General features: G+C 37.1%; 4 protein-coding genes across 4 annotated transcripts; all 4 read left to right on the forward strand.

Moving 5' to 3' along the window:
• The first annotated feature begins 2945 nt into the window (after positions 1–2945).
• On the forward strand, positions 2946–6964 carry LOC145204650 (antizyme inhibitor 2-like). The gene is made up of 8 exons (XM_080077240.1): positions 2946–3074; positions 3629–3802; positions 4051–4223; positions 4654–4788; positions 5168–5339; positions 5840–5984; positions 6392–6486; positions 6821–6964. The coding sequence occupies exons 1-8, from the start codon at positions 2946–2948 to the stop codon at positions 6962–6964; spliced, it is 1167 nt and encodes a 388-aa protein (XP_079933366.1).
• Positions 6965–10434: 3470 nt separating this feature from the next.
• Positions 10435–13389, forward strand: LOC145205186 (ornithine decarboxylase-like). Its single transcript, XM_080077845.1, has 6 exons — positions 10435–10611; positions 10816–10989; positions 11671–11843; positions 12107–12241; positions 12525–12697; positions 13361–13389. Exons 1-5 carry the CDS (start codon positions 10471–10473, stop codon positions 12628–12630), a joined length of 729 nt encoding a protein of 242 aa, XP_079933971.1. The 5' UTR covers positions 10435–10470; the 3' UTR covers positions 12631–12697; positions 13361–13389.
• A 4790-nt stretch (positions 13390–18179) lies between these two features.
• Positions 18180–20276, forward strand: LOC145205188 (ornithine decarboxylase-like). Its single transcript, XM_080077846.1, has 4 exons — positions 18180–19100; positions 19487–19660; positions 19747–19919; positions 20133–20276. The coding sequence occupies exons 1-4, from the start codon at positions 18954–18956 to the stop codon at positions 20269–20271; spliced, it is 633 nt and encodes a 210-aa protein (XP_079933972.1). The 5' UTR covers positions 18180–18953; the 3' UTR covers positions 20272–20276.
• A 226-nt stretch (positions 20277–20502) lies between these two features.
• Positions 20503–22964, forward strand: LOC145205189 (ornithine decarboxylase-like). The gene is made up of 5 exons (XM_080077847.1): positions 20503–20558; positions 21060–21201; positions 21342–21433; positions 21561–21681; positions 21927–22964. Exons 2-5 carry the CDS (start codon positions 21060–21062, stop codon positions 22037–22039), a joined length of 468 nt encoding a protein of 155 aa, XP_079933973.1. The 5' UTR covers positions 20503–20558; the 3' UTR covers positions 22040–22964.
• The last annotated feature ends 963 nt before the right edge of the window (positions 22965–23927 follow it).

Below are 23927 nucleotides of genomic sequence, written 5' to 3' on the forward strand. Positions count from 1 at the left end.
TTAATTTTAAACTAAACACATGCGATATTAACAATTAAATATTACATTTAAAAATCAATGCTAACGTACAAAGAATTAGCAAATTTAAGTGTTTGGTGTGGATTAAGATCAAAAGTTTTTCCTAAGCTATGTAAAACGCTTTACCTACAGGACATAACATCCTAATTAAATACATAACTGTCACTCTAAAGTACGTGTATACATAATACATCATGCAGACGCTTCACCAATCGCTATCGTCATCTTTAGAGCCGGCAGAACGACCTTCTTTTTCGCCTAAGTTCTATTAGGAATAGGATGCTACTGGAAAATAGGAAAAACATCTGTAAAACGTAAATAAACTTCCGACAATACAAAAACAACTTTTACTCTTTGTTATGTTGCGAAAGATTGCGGTTATGAGTTGGCATTTTAAGTTCCTAAATCGGACCCTAGAACCAATCAGCCACAATATTTCAAGAGCAAGTTGCTATAACCGGTGATCAAATCAGAGTTTTTACCAACAGCAACAACAACAGCGGTCACGCGGTATTTACATGTTGGACACCGCGGTCACGCATCAGTAGGTCACCACAACATTTAGAAAGTGTGTACAGGCCGGCCATACGGTCACAGCGGTCAAGTGGTAATTTACATACACGTTCTAGGACTGATCCCAGTAATTTTACATACCTTATAACAGTTCTGACACCATGGATTGATTTTTACCCAGACTGGGAGATAATGTACAACAGGGGTGGGCAACCTGCGACCCGCGGGCCGCATGCGGCCCTTGATTAAAGTTTGTGCGACCCGCAGAGACGCTTGGATTTCAAAAGTACTGGCAAACGAGTCCAATTATTACATATTTTTGAGCTGATTAATGCGCCTGCTGATGCTAGTTTTCTGCGATCTGGCAAAATGAGGCTAGAGTCAAATACGAATTATACTTCTAGTTAAGCATATTTGATAAGAAACAAAGCAAAATCACTTTGTGTGATGCACATATGCGGCCCTCGATCCAATTTTGACATTTATAAATGGCCCTACAGTAACAAAGGTTGCCGACCCCTGATGTACAATAACATCGCATTGTAACGAATAATCATTTCACAGACGGATCTTAAATTTGTTTCGCGATTTAAAAAATACCTTAAATTCAGGCTAAGTTTAAAAAAATGCACACATGCCTATATTGTATCTCAGCCATATGGAAGATGTATACAATTTCAATGTCAATCGTGCAGTGATTGGTCCGGATGAACTTGTCGCATATTGCGCGGGAGAAGTGTATATTCTATGACGCAACGAAAGCTATTTTTCTAGCCTGCCGTATGCGGCTATGCTTTCTGTGTTGGCAAATCTATACAATATGGCGGGCAGTGTTTTTTTAAGGTGTTTTGGGGGATTTCCTCAGCCGGTCCCCAAAATTTGGAAATGGCTATTTTTTGGTATTTAAATGAAACACTTGCGGTCTCTTAAAACTACTTAGCGGTCACCCAAACCAAACCTTAAAAAAACCCTGATGGCGAGTATTGGCATGTTGCCACTGAATACCTATTGTCCGGTATTTTGGCAACTTGAAAACAAGCAGTTTTAAAGTGCTTGAAATTGCCCTCCTGGGCTGATTCAAACAGCTCACAAATCGTCATAAAGGTAAATAGGATTACCTAAAATAAAACAAATCGTTTTCACTATGGTATTTCTAGTTTACAAACAAATGTTGTTGGGGTTTGCAGAATGCAACAACACCCTGTAAAACGCAGTATGAGGTCAGTTGGGTTTCGAGAAAGTTAATTATTAACGTGTCCACTCTGACATGGTAACCCTAGAGCTGCAACACAGTCAGCAAGTCTGCATTTGCCCAACATTTCGTAAAACCTCAGCCAAATTGAACATACGTCGGTATAAGGAGAATAAAAGTGAAAAGTACTATAGGAGACGAAGGCAAGTTTAGTTGACTGATCGTAGAAGTAGTGCTGTTGAATTTGATTTTAAATTACGTTAATCATTTTAATTATTTATGTGTGGCTTTAGTTGTAAGACCTTAGGCAATAAGCTGGATGGAAGTTGCTGTTTAGATGCAATTTAAATTCTGATCACTGTGTCATTAACCTTGTTTACATGAGTCGTCTGCAATCGGATAGGATTTAGGCTTAATCCGGCTTGAGATTTGATCCGTTTCAGCGTTCTATTTACATGCGCATGGCGCAAGGCTCGATCCGCTTCGCTTTGCGCGGTGTATACACCTTACCCCAAGAATGGTCATTTATTTTGCAGTTCTGACACCATGGATTGATTTTTACTTAAACTTGGAGATAATGTACATTTAGTTCGCATTGTAACGAATTATCATTTCACATATTATATTTTTTCTATATTTATATATTTCACATATATTTCATAGGATATTAACATGTCTACTATTAGAGAGACATCCTGTAAATAGCATTTATGTTTACCCAAATGATGTTACTGGGGTTTTCAAAATGCAAGAACATCCTGTAAAATGCAGTATGACCTTGCGCACGTTATCGCCCCCTGAGACACAAGTTTTAAGCAATGTCACCAAGTTTGCATTCACCCAACATTGCGTAATTAAGCGCTATACGAGTGAAATCTCAGCCAAATTGGAACATACGTCGGGTGTAAGAAGAATAAAAGTGAAAAGTACTAGCTGAGACGAAGTTAAGTTTAGTAGAATGATCACAAAAGTGGTGCTGTTTACTTTGATTTTAAATCAGGTTGACAATTATATTTGTTTATGTATGACTTTAGTTGTAAGACCTTTAGGTTTATAAACTGGATGGAAGTTACTGTTTAGATGCAATTTAAATTCTGATCAACTGCTAATAACCAAACATCATCAGCATTGTGTCGTTGTTATTATAAACCTGAACCGATTTCCAAGACCTTGTTTAGTACAATATTTGACTGGACTCAGCCCTGTCTTTTCTTAAACAAACATGAGTCAAGAAAATTTTCTAGCTGCGCCGCACCATCAACCGCTCAAACAGTCGGTGGTTGTGGTACCTGATGGAACAACTTGCATCGAATTTGCTCGAAAAGTGACTGAGAAAAACCGGCAAAATGAGGTACAGTACACTTAAAACATGCTTTGTAATAAGCCCGGTAGTAAGCAAAACAAACAGAAAACCGTTAACCCGACATCAATGAAATTAAGTAAAGTAATTTTGGCTGTGTTGCAAAAACTGTTAACTTTACAAGGCTTTGTTGATGATGCATATGTTTAACATATTCATTAGTTACAATGACATTGAATTTTGTGGCAATTAATACAATTTTAGTTTCTTCTGTTAGCCCATGTAGATACGGTACGATCAAATTTTAAGGTCAAAGCGAACGAACGCAAAAAATCCACTGCACCAGTGCGCCACGCAAGATTTCTAAGCGTGTGATAAAATACTGGTTTTGGCAAAGTCATCATATATATAAGCTAGCTGCCAGGCATAATATCAAGTTTGTAGACCTCTTCTGGCAAATGTAAATTTATGAAAAAAAAATTCATTTGCCAGAAGAGCTCTACAAACTTGAAAGTCATCACATTTTTTACAGTTTATTACGACACATGGCTAAGCACGACAACCAAAAACCGTCTAACTTGACAATATTGATATGTCTTATGTAGGATTGGGACGAGTCGTTCTTTGTTTGCGATGTGGGTTGGATTTTGGATCAATACAAGAGATGGAAGAAGGAGCTTCCTCGTGTCGAAGTTTACTATGCAGTGAAGGCAAACTCCCTTCAACCTGTGATTTCAACTTTGGCTGCACTCGGCTGTGGATTCGACTGCGCAAGCAAGGTATTTTTCTTATATTTCTTGCGTCATGGAGCGTCAGTATTGTCAGTAACTCGATAACACGACATCACTTGCGTCTTTAAGTAAAGCATAACTCCCTCTAAAACTTATGATGACAACAGTGATTGTAAAACCATATCGAACCAAGGGAAAAATGAAAAAGATCAGAAAAAAATCATCAGGAATATTGTTGTAAGCTAAAAAGAAGACGCTACTGTTAATGAAAACAAATATAATTCAATTGCTCTCAGAACGAAATAGCCATGGTGTTGAACCTTGGGGCATCTAAAGATCGAATCATCTATTCACATACTTGCAAGTTTAGCTCATATATCACCTTCGCAAAAGAGAAGGGAGTTTATCCGATGACATTTGACAACGAAGAGGAGATTCATAAAGTAAAGAAATATTTTCCAAATGCAAGGTGATTTTTGAATATAGTAGAATAATATTGACAAAAGTTGATTGTGGTATAATAAAAATGAGACTTCTGAAGTGAATATGAATGTATGTTCATCTTATCTGATTAATCATCAAGCTGGCGATTGCTTACAACAAAACCAACATTTGCGGCATCGAGACAGGCAACTTGCCATGTGCTTTAACTTTTGGCGTGTTTAAGACCGAGTTTGTATGCCTTGGTTGGCAATGGAAGAGTCTCGAAATGACTCCTGTCGTGGGTTCAAATCCCATCGAGCCTATGGTTTACCAAATGTAGAATGCTTTTGAAACCGACTTGATTCTGGCGTGCGAATTTTATAGACCTGGCGTAAAGTGATAGAAACAATTCATACATTATATATATTACCAAAAATATATTCTGAAACATAAATTCATTGTCACAACTTGTGCAGACTTGTGGTTCGTATCCGTTCCGACGACAAGGAAGCGAGGGTTACGTTTGGAAGTAAGTTTGGTGCAACGGTGGACTATGCCAAGATCCTGATTCAAAAAGCCTACGATCTTAAGATGAATGTTGTTGGAGTAAGGTTAGTCAAAAAAACAGAGTGATAAGGTCTACAAGCCTCTTCGAGGTGATACCCTTTGTTAACTATAATCTGCACGTCTTGTCATATATTAAGGGCAAAACAGTGTTAATTCGCCTTGTACAAAATCTCTTCGTGGAAGCAAATATTAGGGATTAAATCAATTTTTTTTTTAAAGTTTTTATTTATTCAGTTCTACTTAAATAAAAAGCTGCAGATGCATTTAACACATAAGCAAAAAAATAAAACAGGTAAAGACTGACCTGTAAAAATTTCAGTAACTTTATGTTTGCATATTCATTTGCCAGTTCTTTGCTGATAAATTTTTGACAATTTGTAGGTTCTAATAGCAAAACTATTTAATATCAGAAATTGTTTTCAGTTTCCACGTTGGCAGCGGTAGCCCAGGCCTCAAGTCCTATGAGACAGCAATCGAAAATGCGAGAAACCTCTTTGACTTTGCCAAAGAAATTGGTTACAATTTTGACCTACTCGATATTGGTGGTGGATTTCCTGCCACCAAATTTGACGAGTCGATATATACGTTCGAACATGTAAGTTGAACTTTTCGCCTGCGTTCTAGATAACTGATATACCAAATGCATTAAAGCAGTAATTTCAACCCCTTAACTTTGCGCATAGCAAGAAACAACAAAACTTTGTGCACATCCATCGTGTCAACGATCAAGAGATAAAAGACAGTTGAGTGGATTTAAACATTTAATGACAAATTATGTAATTATGGTGCTTTTGTGTCAGCAATGAGATTTTCTTTGTAAAAATACAAATCCTAGAAACAGGGGTATGACATCCTTGGCCTTACCCGAGGTTTCTCAAGTTTTTCTAACGGCTAATTATTTATAATTTTGAAATAGCATTGACATTTCGCTTACAAACTTCAGCTTGACATGTTTAATGTATTGTATGACTAAAATAGGAACTTTCGACCTAATTCGTCAAAATAATCTTTCTTACATTCAAGTCGGATAGCCTTGCTATGGTTTTTATTCCCAAATGATGGTAACGAAAATGAACAAAGATTTTTCATTTTCAGATGGCGAATGTGGTGCGCGAAAGTTTAGACAAAAACTTTCCAGTAGGATGTGGCGTAAAGATTATCGCTGAGCCTGGAAGGTTCTTTCCCGGTGGTGCATATTCTCTCGTCACCAATGTCATTGGGAAGAGGAAAATAACACAGGGTACTGTGTATAACATAATAAGTTACATTGAGTTATTTAAGGCGACAGGGTTGTAAATTCGGGATTATAGGTTGAGAGTTTATTTCGCTTGGTGAAAGAACACATAGCGACACAATTGCACTGAACAATCATCAAGCCGGAAATATCTGCGCAACGTTAAGACGTTATGGGCCGCGCAAAAAGTGGAGGGTACATTTTGTGGATCATGATTAAACAGCTGCAGCGCATTATAAAGCGTTATGAAATTGCTTCAATCCGCATTATCCATGAGCAAGAGATTCGTTTTCTACTGTGGTTCCACCTTTTTGAGACTTAAGAATTTTCAGTACACATTTTATACAACATTTTTTGATATTCTTATATCATTGGGGTAAATATACAAACAAAAGTTGCATTCTTTTTCGTAGACTCAGTGTCCTACTTTATTGGTGATGGAATCTACAACAGTTTTACTCACGTGCTTCTCGAAAACACGTCATTTCAACCAGTGCCTTTAAGCAAGGTACTTTCTGTCAACATACTATTATTTCGGTTCCGCTCCAATTTTTCGAGGTGTTCATTTTTTGTCATAACAGTTATTACTGTTGAACACCTCGAAAAAACTATAAAATCAAATGTTTTTGTTGATTTTCAACTGATATCAGCTCTTTAAATGGCTAGCGAAACAATAAAACTGTTTGTAGACCAAAGTAAAAGAACAAATTTGTAAAAAAAACTCTAAATGAGATTTAGTATATTTCTGTCAAAAAAATTAAACAATAATAGCAGCAATACAAATAAACAAACTGTTACGGTTAAAAATGGTAAGTTATATTTAATCACTTTTTTATGTTTAGCCTTGCAATAAAAATCCTGTTTCTTCAACCATATTTGGTGTGTCGTGTGACGGTGGTGACGTCGTTAGCCCAATGACGAAGGTGCCAGAAGTTGAAATGAATGATTGGTTATTTTGGTCAGGTGAGCAATCGCTTCTAAATTAGTTCGTAAAAATGTTGTCTTGAATAAATCCGATTATATCTTAAAATGTTGTGTTTAATTTTGTTAGATATGGGAAGCTACTCTGCTTTGACCAGATTTGGTTTTAACGGTTTTACGACCCACAAAGCGTATCACTTTATCACTCCTTCTGCATTGTAAGTAGAAAATTATATTTTACCTTTTGGCATCGTCAGTTCCTTATTCAAATAGAATCAAGTATTACCGACTGATTCTGCTTCTTTGGAAACGTGTTTCCATATTTAGAATTAGACTTCAAAAAGACAGTGATCGTCAATACGTATGCTGCCTGTCAGATGGCCAAATACCGCTCAATCAAATGATTTTTGTTTCAAAAATGAATGTTTAAAATGAATGAAATAAAAATGCAGACACTTAAGTGTTTCTGCTGCTGTATATGTACAAATCACAGTACAATCTATGGAACTTATGGTATTTTTCACGCAACTATTTTGTAATAAAAAGTATAGGCTACTTTTAACTAACAAATGTGAGCGTAAAATGAAGTTATTATTTTGTTCGCAGGACAGAACTTAAGAGCACGTGCACATATCCACCTTTACTTCCAAAGATTGTATTGTATTGTAGAGAAGGTTGTGTAAAAACAGTGGTTCCAGACTTTTCGAGACTTTAATACATCCACAAATCGCGTTCTTGCTAATTAAAGACCGATTTGTTTGTGTGTGTTTTTTAATTTTAAACTAAACACATGCAGTATTAACACTTAAATAAGTTTATTACATTGAAAAATCAATACTAACGTACTAAGAATTAGCAAATTTTAGTGTTTGGTGTGGATTCAGATCAAAAGTTTTTCCTAGGCTATGTAAAACGCTTTAACTACAGGACATAACATCCTAATTAAATACATAACTGTCAGAGTACTTCAGAGTACGTGTATACATAATACATCATGCAGACGCTTCACCAATCGTTATCGTCATCTTTCGGCAGAACGTCCTTCCTTTTCGCCTAAGTTCCATTAGGATGCTACTGGAAAATAGGAAAAACATCTGTAACGTAAATAAACTTCCGACAATACAAAAACAACTTTTACTCTTTGTTATGTTGCGAAAGATTGCGGTTATGAGTTGGCATTTTAAGTTCCTAAATCGGTCCCTAGAACCAATCAGCCATAATATTTCAAGAGCAAGTTCCTATAACCGGTGATCAAATCAGAGTTTTTACCAACAGCAACAACAACCAAAACAGCGGTCACGCGGTATTTACATGTTGATCACCGCGGTCACCGCAACATTTAGAAAGTGTGTACAGGCTGGCCATAACGGCCACAGCGATCAAGTAGCATACACACTTTAGGACTGATCCCAGTAATTTTGCATACCTTATAAGAGTTCTGACACCATGGATTGATTTTTACCCAAACTGGGAGATAATGTACAAACAAGTTCGCAGTGTAACGAATTATCATTTTACAGACGGATCTCAAATTTGTTTCGCTTAAGATGAACATAAATTCATAACTGGGATCAGCCCTGAAGCGTCGATGCAGACCAGCGATCACGATTCGGTATGACGCCTTTAATGGGCCTGGCGTACTGTGAAATTTGTTTCGCGATGTAAAAAATACGGTTTCGGTCCTTAAATTTAACTTAAGTTTAAAAAAATGCACACATGCCTAAATTGTATCTCAGCCATATGGAAGATGTATACAATTTCAATGTGAATCGTGTAATGATTGGTCCGGATGAACTTGTCGCATATTGCGCGGGAGAAGTGTATATTCTATGACGCAACGAAAGCTATTTTTCTAGCCTGCCGTATGCGGCTATGCTTTCTGTGCTGGCAAATCTATACAAAATGGCGGGTATTGGCATGTTGCCGCTGAGTATCTATTGTCCGGTATTTTGGCAATTTGAAAACAAGCAGTTTTAAAGTGCCTGAAATTGCCCTCCTTGGCTGATTCAAACAGCTCACAAATCGTCATAAAGGTAAATAGGATTACCTAAAATAAAACAAATCGTTTTCACTATAGTATTTCTAGTTTACAAACCAATGTTGTTGGGGTTTGCAGAATGCAACAACACCCCGTGAAACGCAGTATGAGGTCAGTCGAGAAAGTTAATTATTAAAAGTGTTCACTCTGACATGGTAACCCTAGTCCAGCGTTTCCTTGGCAGTCACTTTAAAAGTCCGTTGTGTGTTTAGCGGTCTGCTTGCTCATCGTTACGCTTTCTTACGCACTTTAGCTATGTTCTTAGAGCTGCAACACAGTCAGCAAGTCTGCATTTGCCCAACATTTCGTAAAACCTCAGCCAAATTGAACATACGTCGGTATAAGGAGAATAAAAGTGAAAAGTACTATAGGAGTAGCCTACTATAGGAGTACTATAAATACTATAGAAGGCAAGTTTAGTTGACTGATCGTAGAAGTAGTGCTGTTGAATTTGATTTTAAATTACGTTAATCATTTTAATTATTTATGTGTGGCTTTAGTTGTAAGACCTTAGGCAATAAGCTGGATGGAAGTTGCTGTTTAGATGCAATTTAAATTCTGATCACTGTGTCATTAACCTTGTTTACATGAGTCGTCTGCAATCGGATAGGATTTAGGCTGAAGCCGGCTTGAGATTTGATCCGTTTCAGCGTTCTATTTACATGCGCATGGCGCAAGGCTCGATCCGCTTCGCTTTGCGCGGTGTATACACCTTACCCCAAGAATGGTCATTTATTTTGCAGTCCTGACACCATGGATTGATTTTTACTTAAACTTGGAGATAATGTACATTTAGTTCGCATTGTAACGAATTATCATTTCACAGACGGATCTCAAATTTGTTTCGCGATTTAAAAAATACGGTTTCGGTCCTTAAATTTAAGTTAAGTTTAAAAAAATGCACACATGCCTAAATTGTATCTCACCCATATGGAAGATGTATACAATTTCAATGTGAATCGTGTTGGGATTGCGACGTTTTGTTGTGCTGAAAAATAGTGAAACACCACTTCTGGTTCCTCTGCTAGGTTTGCCGTCATGACAAACAAGTAGCAAGCATGGCCACAGTTTGTAGGTCAATCGCCGCTAACAAAAAAATTCGAGACTTCAGGCAATGTTAGATTAAGGGCTGACAGGAGTTGGTAAGTTATTTGAGTTAAAAAATGTGAAAACAAGGTTTAGTTACCCACTACATTATCTTCCTTACAGACGTAGTAAGATAAAAAGGTAAAGAGGTGATTCGTAAAACCTTAAGTACAAAAATATACAGGTTGACGTCGTTTAACAGTCAAAATCGAAAGTAAATTCTAGTTTATCAAAGCAAACTTTTCACACCAACAGAAATTGAGCAAAAAAGTTTTTGTTTTATTTATCCAAAGCTATTACAAAGCAAAAAGTCAGATATCCCAGAGGTTTTCGGGGTAAAATATTATGTTCTGTTTAAAACATAAAAACTTTTAACAAAACATAATCATAGCATGTATTGACAGAGAGAGCTTTTGTTACATGATAGTATAGCGAAATCAGAGGACAATGAACGGAATTAAAATAACATCCGAAGATAAGTTCTCCATTTACCAACCCCCCTCTGAACAACCAGTAGCTGTGGTACCTGATGGAACAACCTGTATTGACGTGGCTCGAAATGTAGTACAAAGAAGCAAACATGAGCAGGTAGTTCTCTATTTTAATTGTGCTGTAAGTTGATAACGGTTGTTTGTCGAGCCAAAGTAGGTAAACAGAGGGCAAAGGGAGCGTATGTGTTGGTAAAAAAGTTTGCATTACGAAGTGTTGGGCAACAGCTGTGCAAAAAATTACTGCGTAAAGTGGCAGAGCCAACCGGAAAACGTAAAGTTTATGCGTGTCTGTTGAATACAGGATTGGGACGAGTCGTTCTTTGTTTGCGATGTGGGTTGGATTTTGGATCAAAACAAGAGATGGAAGAAGGAGCTTCCTCGTGTTGAAGTTTACTATGCAGTGAAGGCAAACTCCCTTCAACCTGTGATTTCAACTTTGGCTGCACTCGGATGTGGATTCGACTGCGCAAGCAAAGTAGGAAATTCTTGTAAAGCACGATTCAGCGTTTCCAAATCCATGTAGCGACACGAAGTTTTCCCGCTTGATTTTTTTTCGTGACTCATTTTTCGCACGACCTGGTATAGCGGAAGCTGGAGAATCAGTGGCATTTTGATGCTATGCTTGTGGCCTTAGGTGGGATAAAGCTAAACGTTAACACGATTGCAAAAACTAAAGGCCCAACATGGATAAGTTAATAGAAAAGGTTGATGCCTTGTCGTGCGTCCTTTATAAAACGTTTCCTCACCCATGTTTTAGCGTTTCGCTTTAATTCTCATGACATTAATTGTAATTCGGTTAAAGTTGTTTAAGAAACAGCAGCTGATTGAAATGTGTTGCCAAATATAACTAGATTTATGAAATGTTCCGAAATCTAATCTTTTAAACCACGTTATACAGAAAAATTGCACTGTAGGCTACATAAGATGTGTAATTTCCCAAACGAGTTTTAACTATTAAAACAATAGCTTTTACATGACAAGTAAGCTCCTGTTTATTGGCTGAAAGACCTGTCTTACCACACTAGTTCCAGGTCAGCAACTTATACGGTCAATGACTTGCCACCAGCTGCACTGATAAGACCTTATAAGTCAAAACAGTGTGCACTGTCTGCAATATCCATGAAGTGTTATTGCAAGAAAAATGTATTTGTGGCAGAATGAGATTGCAATGGTGTTAAACTACGGGGTCTCAAACGACAAGATCATCTACTCCCATCCTTGTAAATTCACTTCGCATATTCTGTTCGCAAAAGATAAAGGAGTTGACACGATGACATTTGACAACGAAGAAGAGATCTACAAACTTAAAGAATTTTATCCAGAGGCCAGGTAAACCCTGGTCCCGCGAGAGGGTGCGCAGCAGGGCCCATCACAGTCTAAGGTCCCATAATTGTCAACACTAAAAATGCACCCGATAACGTGTATACTTTTACCGTTTTGATGAAGCTAAAAAAAGTAGTTATCGTCCAGCGTAGTATTTCATTTTTTGGACCAGCATTTTTTTGGCCATGGCCCTAGTTAATCCACAGAAAGAATATAGTTAAATACGGTACCCACACCGTTTTAAACTGCTCAATTTGTGTTGCACATAGACTTGTGCTTCGTCTTCGAGTTAAAGACAACGGAGCAAGAACCAAGTTCGGCGATAAGTTTGGAGCGTCCCTAGAATATTCCAAAGATTTGGTTACAAAGGCGATAAAACTTAAAATGAATGTTGTGGGAGTAAGGTATGAATTTCAACCACTAATTGCTTCTTTGTAAAGTGCATGAATTGTTTGGTGCTTCTTTTATTGTTGAATGATTTGTTGTCGTAAGTTCAAATCTAACGTATTTAATCTTTTATAATTTATTGTCAGTGTACAGTGGTCAGTATTCGCTAACTCTAACTATAGTTCAGAAATACTTAGCCGAATTCATCACTGGTGAATATACTACCAATTACCTTTCAGCAAACATGGAAAGACAAAGAAATTTCGGGCTTAAAACTTAAAGTTAACTATGTTTTTACAGCTTCCACGTGGGTAGCGGCTGTCCAAGCATCGATTCATTCGCTACAGCGATCAAAGATTCGAGACGTATATTCGATTTTGCACGTGAGCTCGGGTTGCAATTTTAGGGTCCTTGACATCGGTGGGGGATTCCCCGGTTCAGCAGAGGAGGCAGCTCATGCATCGTTTGAAAAGGTTAAGTGGAAAATTTTATCGCTGTTAGCAGCACGAATTAACCCTGAGATCTTCCGTGTCAGTGTCATTTTGAAATTTATTTTGTTGCTTTTTCTCCGGTTTCTACCCTTCAATCGTAAGATTCATTTGAAAAGGTAAAAAAAATATTTGGCTACAAAAACTTTCCTCTTTTCTTAATCGAGTTTTTAAGCAGTTTGGCAGAGTTGTTTCTTTTTAATTTAATTTAAGTCAAGTCTTTTTGTTTATGACTTGTTTTTTGAAAACTTTGCACCACGTGAAACATTAACTCAAGTCATTAAAGTCGAAGGTATTATGTATACTTGAGTTACAAGTTTGGTAAGCAATACCACCTGGTAGTAGTTACAAAATCTAGCTAAGTATATCAACACCTTCTGATTAGCTGCCCAATTACTATATTTCACTGGCTACATAATTGGTATTTCAAACTGACTGCACAATTGGTATATTTAACAAACATTCCCAGGATTTTGTAACCAATTGTGCAGACAGTTAGAAGAATGTTCAATAAACGGCATTGTATAACTCATGTTCATGTTTGTATGGACAATTTGTTAATGCATTTGGTTTTTTAACCATCATTAAAAGTTGTTATGCTTTAGATGGCGACAGTTATTAAACATAGTTTGGATAAACACTTTCCAGCTGAATCTGGGGTCAAGATAATTGCCGAGCCAGGAAGGTATTTCCCTGGAGCTGCGTATTCGCTTGTCACAAACGTTATCGGCACAAAAGAAACAGAAGGTAAGAAAGAAAAATAGCAAACTACCAGACTGTTAAACGCAACACAATTAATTTTTAACGAGTTGGAATGCAATGATGCTTTTAAATACAGAGCATTTCAAATTGAAACGAAGTTCAATTTATGTATTAAACAGCTAAATAAAACAATTAAACCAAAAATCGGAGTTAAAGATGGTAAAAAGGGTTGAAGATGGGTTAAAAAGTAATTTTTACTTTGAAAAAACGCTAAATGTTAATCACTTACGTTTCGAATAGTACAGTGCTACCTCGCGTACGTCATTTGAAAAGTTAAAATTTCACACATTAAAATTTAGAAACACCAACTTCAAATTTTGTTAAAATTAAATTAGCTAACATGTTTTGCTTAGTAGGTAATTCAAAATACTTACTAAAATAGCATTAAAACCTCAGTTGAAACATGGTATAAAATGATTTACATGTTTTCAGACATGTGTTCGTACCACATAGGCGACGGAGTTTACAACAGTTTTTCAAACGTACTTATGGAATCCGCTGAGTTTCAACCGACTCCGTTAAGGGTACGATTCACCCTCTTTCTTTATTTAACTTATTTAGATAATTTAACTTTCAATTCCGTTTCATGAACGGTTCATATTGTAAAAAGGTCTCGATTTAAACATGTCATATTTTCTCGCCTTTAGAAACATTTTTAAAACGGGAGTAAAACACCAGCTATATTCACGTGTGTGGTTTTTTTAGGCCATGTGATGGAGCAAAAACATTTGTCCACACAACGACATAGTTTAAACGTAAAAAATAATATATTTGTTTCCACATATGGACATTCATAGTGGGCACTTTGTAAAAGGGCTGCAGTTGTTTAACCCTCCTATGCGTTAAGGTAGACTTCTGGGTGAATATGGAGAAAAACCTACCTAAATTTGAAATTTTGGGTGACTCCAAATAATTGAAAAAACAATGCCTGCGTATGTGTGTTTGACTAAAATTAACGTGCATTGGTGAAAATTATTATAAGTATAGTTTAACTCACAACGTGCATAATTTGTTGAAAACGTGGAAAACTTAATAAACATAGATACTTTTTCCGATTCCAAAGAAAAATGAAAGTAAAATATTTACATAGGAATTGGGGTGCAGTTTTGAGAAGGGTTAAGGGATAAAACAGATTTTCCCAAAATAATCTTAAAATCGGTGGACAGATCTTGTCCCAAAGCAATAAATTGCAACATTTACACGTTCTGACTTTTATGTGCAGCAGTGCGAGGGAAAGCCCCGCCCCACTACCATATATGGAGTGTCATGTGATGGAAAAGACGTCATCAGGACATCGGCCATGATGCCCAAAGTTGAAATAAACGACTGGATCTACTGGAAAGGTGAATATTGTCCTTTATAATATCGCCATTTGAAAATGCATGAAACAAAAAAATTACCTGAAATGGTTTTGCCCTAATCAAAAAAGCATGTCTGACATTTGATGTGTAGCGCTTCTGTTTTTGTGCCTAAGGTTCCTCAGGACGCTGCTTTAACGGCTAGCCGGTAAAACCAATGAATAGGCTGCGCGCTACTCTTAACACTTCTGCAACACGGTAACGAACAGACAATCTGGTTCTTGTTATATAAGCGGACTAAAATACGCACGGTTTTAGAAAACACAATGGGCTAAAGCTACACTTAAAAGCACTATAAAAAACAGACAAATAAGTACTAAAAATTATCACAGGCAAATCAGCACGTTACTCCAAGGCCGACCAACCAAGTGTCTATTCGTTACCGTGTTGCAGAAGGGGATGAAAACTGTGATCCGGATCCGGCTCACAGTTTTCACAGCCCTCACGTCAGGGAGCCTGTCACGAGGAAAAACACCAATTATTCGAAAGGCTAATTGAGAAGAGTCCGGAGGGTGTTTATAATTAGGGCAACGCGCTGGAATGCCAAGGCAGCGCGATGGGTTGCGAATCACAAGAAAATAAAAGACTGTTATAACTAAGTAAAACAAACCAAAAGTAAAACAAAAACAAAGAAGATGAATAACGTACAGTGGCGTAGCAACAAACAAACGTAGTGCCGGTACAGAAAACAAATGAACATATATAATATTATTCGCAACATATCGGAAATGAATAGCGTATGACCGTATGTTGACGAAATCAAAACAGTAACTAAACCGTGCAGTAAACCAATCAATAAATTTTATGAAAAACGAACAACATAAGTGACGAAACAACAAACAAAACGAGTGACAAAACAGTGCAATAAATAAGGTTGTAATATTATTCGTAACAGATGTCTTGCAAAAGCTTTTAGAACGCGCATTGGTAAGTGTAACGTTTCTAGGTAGCCTTTTTAGTCTAAATTAACTATTTGAGCTATCATAGAAATGCCACTAAATTTAGAGTATAATCTTACGTTAATGTATATTATATTATCTAGTTATTTTATTATTGCGTGAGTTCACTAATTCGCTTATTGCTTTTTGTGTAAGAACGAACTTTTAGTTAAAGTTAAATTACTTTATGAAAGTAAAACCTGTCTATAAACCAAACCTAGTTCCACTCCACCAAGTGATTTTAATAAGAGAAACACACAAACAATTATTAAACACAAGACATAATGCTAATACATACAACTGCCAAATTCACAGTAATCTGGCATTCAGTTCTAAAGAAACTGCATTCAACAAGCGTACAACTTCACAGGCAACAACAGGGCAATCAGTCCAGCATACACGCTGGACGACTGCCCGAGGATAACACTCTCCCTTTCGCAACGAAAGGCACCACATAAATACTATGTCGTAGGTATGTGAACGCAAGAAAGGGCGATTACATGAAAAGCGCCAATACAAGAGAATGATGAAAGTTACACAATTAAACAGAATTAGCGGGCTATCGTTCATTTGAAGCACGACATTTTGTAGCTTAATTTGGCAGCGTTGGCGTCACAGAGATCTCTCGCGTTGGTCAGTAAATTGACCTGACCTGAGGGCGAATTGCACGACGTCTTGTTTCTGATTGTGAGGAAACCAATTATAGTTTGTTGTAATCAAACATGTTGGTTTCAAACCCAACAGTAAGGGAGTGGTATAAGTTCATAACAGCAACAGATTACTATTGTACTGTTGGAAACGTCGACAATGTACACCCAGGAACGTAATTTAAAACTTTGGATTTGGTTTTAAAATATATCATTGATTTTGTTATTATAGAAATGGGAAGTTATTCGGCTTTTACACAGTTCGGATTCAACGGTTTCAGCACTTGCAAGGCGTTTCATTTTATCACTACATCCAAAATGTGAGTAGGCTATAAACCAGTGGTTCTCAAACTTTTTCATATTTTTTTCAAAACGGTCCCTTTGCCATTATTTCGAGGGCTCGCGGCCCTTAGGCCTAAATGTGTATTTTATAAAAACGAAAGTTGCAGGATTTTAGCTAGTAATGCCAAATTGCGCATAATAATCATCCAAAGACAGATTGTGACATCACAGACAAGACAAAAAGCATTACGATTGTGCGCGAACAATTGCATTTTTGATATTTGTCATTCAATAAAGGTTATTGTTTAGCAATGGAGACAGTCGATTCTCAATTCTACTTTGATTTAAACTTACTTTGTGGCACAAACTGACGCCAAATAGGATTATAGAATTACTTCAACCGCTTCGCGGTCCCCCCAAAATTGCCTCACGGACCCCTAAAGCAGTGGTCTTCAACCTTTTTTAAAAGCGACCCCAATTTAAAAGAAAATTGAAACAGCGTCTACACGTGACCCCATTTTTTTCCGATAGGGGGTAATGCCGAAACTAAAACTATTTTCAATATGCCCGCTTAATTTTTAAGTAGACTTCAAATATTAGCATTCAGTGTGCATTAGGCTCAAATGTTAGAACCCAAAAGTTTTATTTAATTTGGCCTTACCAGTTTGCAGAAATCAGTTAATTCATGTATTTTCCCCTATACCCGCTGTATTATTTTGGACACAATATGCCATTCATGAGTCTTTATGGCGTAACAATGGGTTGGACAACGTTTTTTTAAAAAAAATAGATTGTTGCATCACAATGTTTAGATTGTGACATGAGGTACCAAGTTATACTGCAAAACATGAGCAAAGGTTGCGAACTGGGACAAAAACGTGTCATTTTTTGGTAATGAACTTAAAAGCCGATAGATTGAATTTATAGCGACCCCAGAAAAAGTTTAGGCGACCCCACTTGGGGTCGCGACCCACAGGTTGAAGACCACTGCCCTAAAGGACCGCGGACCCCAGTTTGAGAACCGCTGCTGTAACCCATCGTAACAGGTTCAGGAAGCCTTTACGTAACACTTACTTAAACGTAGTCAAAGTTGTAGTAAAGTCGTGTTTTAGCAACAAGGTTTGAACCTATTTTCCAACTCTCTAGCCATGACGGTAGTTTACAGCCCGCTTGTTATAAAAACGGATTTTATATCCGAAACTGATTTCATGCGTATAAACTTAAAAAAACAGGTACGAAACAATGGAAATGAATCTCGAATGTCCAAAATTGTCAAAAAATCATAACATTTGATCGCTTTAATTCATCAAATAAACACCAACTAGCAGATATAAGCTTCGGTATTATCAGTCTGATACACACTTCAAAAATGAAAACAATTTTTATTCACAGCAACAACTTGTATTTTTTGACAGGGCGAAATTGCAGAAAGAATCAAGATTTCCGTTTCTGCTTCCCTCATTTCAAATCATTTCGAAAATGTAATAACTAGGAATGTTACTGACCTCTACTTTTTTCTGTTTCCGACCTCAAACTACCTTTAGTTAAACTTAAATAACCACAATTTATTGCAATTGTTCATGGAAAGATTTTGTTTGCTGTTTTTTATTATTGAATTCAAGGTAGTTAGCGATTATAGTATAGTGGTTGAAGTCAACGGTAGAAAACGGTATTGGGCAGTATTGTTGAATTACCACGATAAAATCCCATGTAAGATTTGCTTCACAACCAGCAAGAGGTTTTAACGCACAATTTTTTTCAAGTCAACCTGCCCCAAAACTCATATTTAATCGGCTCCAATTAACAACGAACTGTTACAAAATTGTTTAAAAACCAGTGAATTAACACTTATAAAGGCTATTCATTCTGTTTACAAATGTTTATCGCACATACGATGATTGTGGGAAAGGAGCGTTTTCAGAAGGCGCTCGGGCGTTTGCAGAAGGCAGACATATTTAATGTATTTATTCGAAAAAAACATCGTTCACGCAGTTTTAGAAATACATGTCTCGGCTTCTGAATAATACAAACGTTTAAACACGGCCTATGTCTCGTCGCAAATTTCATGCAAAACGGAAGTATGTAACATCCAATTGTGCCACAACCCACAACAAAAACGTTTATACGTTTGCCAGTGGTTATACACCAACAAAGCTCAAGCCAATTTTTTTAATGAAACAAGTTTTTTGTATGGGGTATGTGTTAAATAGAATAAGCGTTTGAAAGTTTAGTGATTCCCGAACATTAGGTAGAAATGGCAATGAACGGGCTCAAGATATCGTACGAAGATAACTTCTTTACTTATCATCAACCCTTTGAGCAATCAGTAGCAGTGGTACCTGATGGAACAACTTGTATTGATGTAGCTCGAAAAGTTGCAGTGAGATGCAAACACAAACAGGTAGAGTTTGTTTAATATCGAATGCAGAATGTGCATGAAAATAGGCGATGTAAATGAATGTTGTATTCTGCTTGTGGTTGAAAGTTGGCACCGGGGTTTAAAAACACACTTTTTACATTTTAATTACTAAAAAGATTTGGTAAGAACAAAAACAGTTGAAAAAGCTTCATGACAAAAATGTTGAACCGATAGAAAATTATTGCAACTAAGTTGTCGCCATAACCCCGAACTAACAATGCAACAAGGCTAACAGCGCACCATGAAATGTAAAATTGATAAACGACAACAATAAAGCCAGGTCTAGAATATCCCATTTTGTTTTCGGTACAACAATTATTAACCATTAAAAAAGTGAAAGAGTAAAGAGGGATATTCCTGTTGTATAGGATTGGGACGAGTCGTTCTTTGTTGGCGACCTGGGTTGGATTTTGGATCAATACAAGAAATGGAAGAAGGAGCTTCCTCGTGTTGAAGTTTACTATGCAGTGAAGGCAAACTCCCTTCAACCTATGATTTCAACTTTAGCTACACTCGGGTGTGGATTCGACTGCGCAAGCAAAGTAAGTTGTAAATGATGTTTTCATGCAGTAAAGTCCCATATTCCGGCTCCTGCTGTGATGCTATAAGACAAGTGTATTTGTTTCAGAATGAGATTGCAATGGTGTTAAACCAAGGGGTGTCAAACGATAAGATCATCTACTCTCATCCTTGCAAATTCACTTCGCATATCCTGTTCGCCAAAGATGAGGGAGTTGACACGATGACATTTGACAACGAAGAAGAGATCTACAAACTAAAAGAATTGTACCCAGAGGCCAGGTAAACTGAAGCAAAAACCTACCGAACAACGCAATAGCCAGAAAAGCAGATTGTAGATGTGAATAAACGCTAAACATGAAATCTATGCCTCAGACAGATGGGCACAAATCCATGCTGTTAAACGACAAATCTTTGAACCATGTGGCAAACCTGGCAAATATTAAGGACAGCACAATCTCATAGCTGAAAATGCTTTAAATGTGTTATGTACAGACTTGTGATTCGTCTTCGAGTTAAAGACAACGACGCAAGAAGCACTTTTGGCGATAAATTCGGAGCGACTGTGGAGGAAGCCAAAGAGTTGATTACAAGGGCGATAAAACTTAAAATGCGTGTGGTAGGGGTAAGGTAAGGTACATAAACAATTGTTTAAATCAGACCCTATCAATTAATTCACTTTCAAAAAAGAACTGTTCAGCGTTGACAAATACCTCATCGCACTTTTAAGTTTACAATTCAATTCTTAGCTTTCACGTCGGTAGTGGCTGCCCAAGCATTGATTCATTCGCTACAGCGATCGAAGATTCGAAGCGTGTATTCGATTTTGCACGTGAACTTGGTTGTAACTTAAGTCTCCTTGATATCGGCGGGGGATTCCCTGGTTCAACAGAAGAAGCATCTCATGCCTCGTTCGAAAAGGTTAAGACAAAAGTATAAACGCTATCAGCAGCACAAATCAGCCCTTGTTATGAAATGAGTGCATTGATATTGGCTCAAGTAACACCATTTATTTGAATTAAGTAGAAACCTAAGTATGTGGTCTTTTTGACGAAGAACAAAACTTGTATCGATTAATCTCTCATAACAGGGAGAACTCAATCATTCTTTTACTACCTATGATCTAGTCAAAATAGTCATCAGCCAAACGTCAGTCAAGACAATCGTAGTTTAGCTTTATAAGAATCGAATAGGGTGATTTCCAAGTAGACTCAGTAAAGAAATTGAATTTACGCAACACTGTTTTAAAGTGACAAACACTGCTTCTAAATCTTTATTTGGTGTAGTCTAGTTGGAGTTTAAAAGTGTAAATTTGTTAGTAAATTCAAACCTTACATCCTGTGTATTAAAAACAAGATCTTCAGTGTTAATTTGTTGATCTTTTCGATTTCTAATCGTCACCAAAAGTTTAATGCACCACAGATGGCATCAGTTATTAAACAGAGTTTGGATAAAAACTTTCCAACCGAATTTGGAGTCAAGATTATTGCCGAGCCAGGAAGGTACTTCCCCGGATCTGCGTATTCGCTCGTCACAAACGTAATCGGAAAGAAAGAAACAAAAGGTAAGAAACGGTAATAAGCAAAAAGTAACTTTAATTCTATCCTTGCAGTTTGTTCAAATATGAAGAAAAAAAGTTCAAGGGTCACAATAAAGACCACATAGGATGTAGTGACCCTTTTTACGTTTATTCTCTGTTTGTAGACAGCATTTCTTACCACGTCGGCGATGGAGTATACAACAGTTTTACCGTCGTTTTAATGGAATCTGCAGAGCTTCAACCTATTCCATTAAAAGTAAGCCTACCTGCCGGTCTCTGCTTTTTGAACTTATTGTTTACGATTTTACTGCACCATTTTAACTTACATACATTATAGAGTGCTGGATAAACACTTAACATTTTTTTCATGATTTTGCGTACAGCAATGCGAGGGAAATCCCCGTCCAACCACCATATATGGTGTGTCATGTGATGGAAGAGATGTCATGACAAGATCGGCAATGATGCCAAGAGTGGAAATGGGCGACTGGATATACTGGAAAGGTTTCTGCTTTTTTATCTTTCCAAGCATTGAAGCGTATTTTTTGGCGAAAAACAAGACATACACCTGACTAAGGGTTGGAATGCGAATGTTTCCCATAAAGATTATTTTACTGTAAACATATCAACGGTATCAAAGAATTCATGACATTAATAAAACGCAGTGTTTGACATGTTGATGCTCATGTACGAAGAATTACTGATTTTAAAGTTTGTCAACACTAAACACACTGGTATTGCTTTCCTAGAGTCCGGGAGTTATTCGGCTTTTACACAGTTTGGATTCAACGGTTTTATCACCTACAAGGCGTTTCACTCTATCACTGAATCCAAAAGGTTTAGTATGAGTTCACATTGTTGACATCGAAGTTCTTTTGCCTCCTACGAACCCCAAATATTGATTGATCAAAATGTGCCACAAAGAAAACAACTAAACCTTAGTTATAAAGCTGTGTGATAAAAATTTATGCACAAGTAGGCCATAGGCTACTTCAAGTGTAGGCTAGTTGTTTTTAGTTTGAACTGTAATATGCGTTTTATGCACAGGGCAGAGCTCCAGGAGACATCAATTTTTCCTTTTCTGCTTCCTACGTTTTATTCGGATATGCAGTGACCAATTTTTCGGTTACGACATCGGGCTACATTTTGGATCAAACAAACTAATTTCTTTGTGACACGCAACTTATAAAACTGTTTTAAAGTTCCAGTGCGACGGTTATGGAAGGGTTACCATATCTGCATGAGCAATATTCCTGACGGTTTTAATATTGGCGACACTAAAATAGCATAACTATTACGGGATAAAAAAGTTCAGTTTCGTTTCTCAATATGTTACAAAGCAGAAAATTTGTGCCAGATCTGGGCCTTCGAGTGTTAGCTTCCAAGATGCAAAATGTCACCAAATAACCTTCAGTTCAGCTGATAAGTTGTTTCATATTAATGTAGCCCAAGGTAGGGAGTATACTACATCAAAATTAGCACAGACAAAGGGTATAACGTAAACCTTTTAGTAACCTACGACAAGAAAAGAATTTTGAAAACTACTGTAAATTAGGCACTTGTTGAACAATACAAATACTCATGAAGTCATTTTCAACACTCGGTGGAAAGCGATTCCTGACGTTTGCCTATATTTTCTTGTAAATATTAATGCACAACCCAGCACTCTCATACCTTTCAGCAGCGTGTGGAGCCATGAATAAAGCCCGATGCACACATGCACTCTTGCGGCGCGGCTTGCGGCCGAGCTTGCGGCGGTTGATGCACACTGCGAGCGGGCGTGTGCGACGATGTGCGTCCGCAGCGACTTGGTCTTGCGGCGTCTGCGACAAAGTAGAAAATGTTCTACTTTGCCGCACAGCCGCACGTTACTTAAAATGATCCTGTGCTAAAGTTTGATTGAAATGACTGTTTTGTAAGCATTCCATGATATTAAATATGTGTAATGTATAGTTTTAGTTTATAACCAGGTGTTGCTACAATGGATGAGGTTTGCTTAGATACTTTAGTTAATTTACACAGCACAATTGAAGCATATTTGATGTATGAAATTCTATCTGGTTATTCTGGAGTAGGATTATTTATATCTTATTTAGGTCGTTATTGAGGTAATTTTTTTTATTTAGAAACGTTTGGGTACATGGAATTTTAAAAGAAAGAGACAGCAAATCTGAATTCATAAGACAAATGCCATCAGTATTTTAGGGTGAGTAAAGAAAAATTATTCATTGCTGAAGATCATTGAGCCCAAAATACGAAAAAAAGACACTTCATGGAGAAAAGCAATTTCACCACAGCGCCGCTTAATTTTGACCCTGAGGTACCTTGCAACAGGTTCTTCACAGCTACACATGAATTTTTCATTCAGGGTAGGTCATACTACAGTAGACAAGATCATCAAAGAGTGCTGTTCACCACTTTGGACATGTTTGGTTCCATTGGTAATGTGCCCTCCTACCAGACATGGGGTCGAATACTCGCGTCCTGTATTCGAATACTTTACGAATACCTGCATGACTGTAATCGAATTCATGAATGCTTTGGTAATTTTTGAGTGACAGCAATTCGAATTGTATTCGAATAAAACGAGTCAAGTATTTGTATTCATGAATTGTTGACCAAACTACAACGACAAGTAATTCGAATACTATTCGAATAAACCAAGGCATGTATTCGTATTCATGAATTCTACGCACTTTTTAAAGTTCAGCAATTCGAATTGTATTCGAATAATGCGAGTCAGGTATTCG

The sequence above is a fragment of the Phallusia mammillata genome, chromosome 8 (assembly GCF_965637545.1).
Source record: "Phallusia mammillata chromosome 8, kaPhaMamm4.hap1.1, whole genome shotgun sequence".
NCBI lineage: Eukaryota > Metazoa > Chordata > Ascidiacea > Phlebobranchia > Ascidiidae > Phallusia > Phallusia mammillata.

Bases quoted from the DNA above. Each gene is read 5' to 3' on its own strand.
- LOC145204650 (XM_080077240.1), top strand. From the start codon at position 2,946: ATGAGTCAAGAAAATTTTCTAGCTGCGCCGCACCATCAACCGCTCAAA. The intron at 3,075-3,628 runs GTACAGTACACT...TGTCTTATGTAG, and splicing joins AGAAAAACCGGCAAAATGAG to GATTGGGACGAGTCGTTCTT. The intron at 5,340-5,839 runs GTAAGTTGAACT...TTTCATTTTCAG, and splicing joins CGATATATACGTTCGAACAT to ATGGCGAATGTGGTGCGCGA.
- LOC145205186 (XM_080077845.1), top strand. From the start codon at position 10,471: ATGAACGGAATTAAAATAACATCCGAAGATAAGTTCTCCATTTACCAA. The intron at 10,990-11,670 runs GTAGGAAATTCT...TATTTGTGGCAG, and splicing joins GATTCGACTGCGCAAGCAAA to AATGAGATTGCAATGGTGTT. The intron at 12,242-12,524 runs GTATGAATTTCA...ATGTTTTTACAG, and splicing joins ATGAATGTTGTGGGAGTAAG to CTTCCACGTGGGTAGCGGCT.
- LOC145205188 (XM_080077846.1), top strand. From the start codon at position 18,954: ATGGCAATGAACGGGCTCAAGATATCGTACGAAGATAACTTCTTTACT. The intron at 19,101-19,486 runs GTAGAGTTTGTT...CCTGTTGTATAG, and splicing joins TGAGATGCAAACACAAACAG to GATTGGGACGAGTCGTTCTT. The intron at 19,661-19,746 runs GTAAGTTGTAAA...TATTTGTTTCAG, and splicing joins GATTCGACTGCGCAAGCAAA to AATGAGATTGCAATGGTGTT.
- LOC145205189 (XM_080077847.1), top strand. From the start codon at position 21,060: ATGGCATCAGTTATTAAACAGAGTTTGGATAAAAACTTTCCAACCGAA. The intron at 21,202-21,341 runs GTAAGAAACGGT...CTCTGTTTGTAG, and splicing joins CGGAAAGAAAGAAACAAAAG to ACAGCATTTCTTACCACGTC. The intron at 21,434-21,560 runs GTAAGCCTACCT...TTTTGCGTACAG, and splicing joins TTCAACCTATTCCATTAAAA to CAATGCGAGGGAAATCCCCG.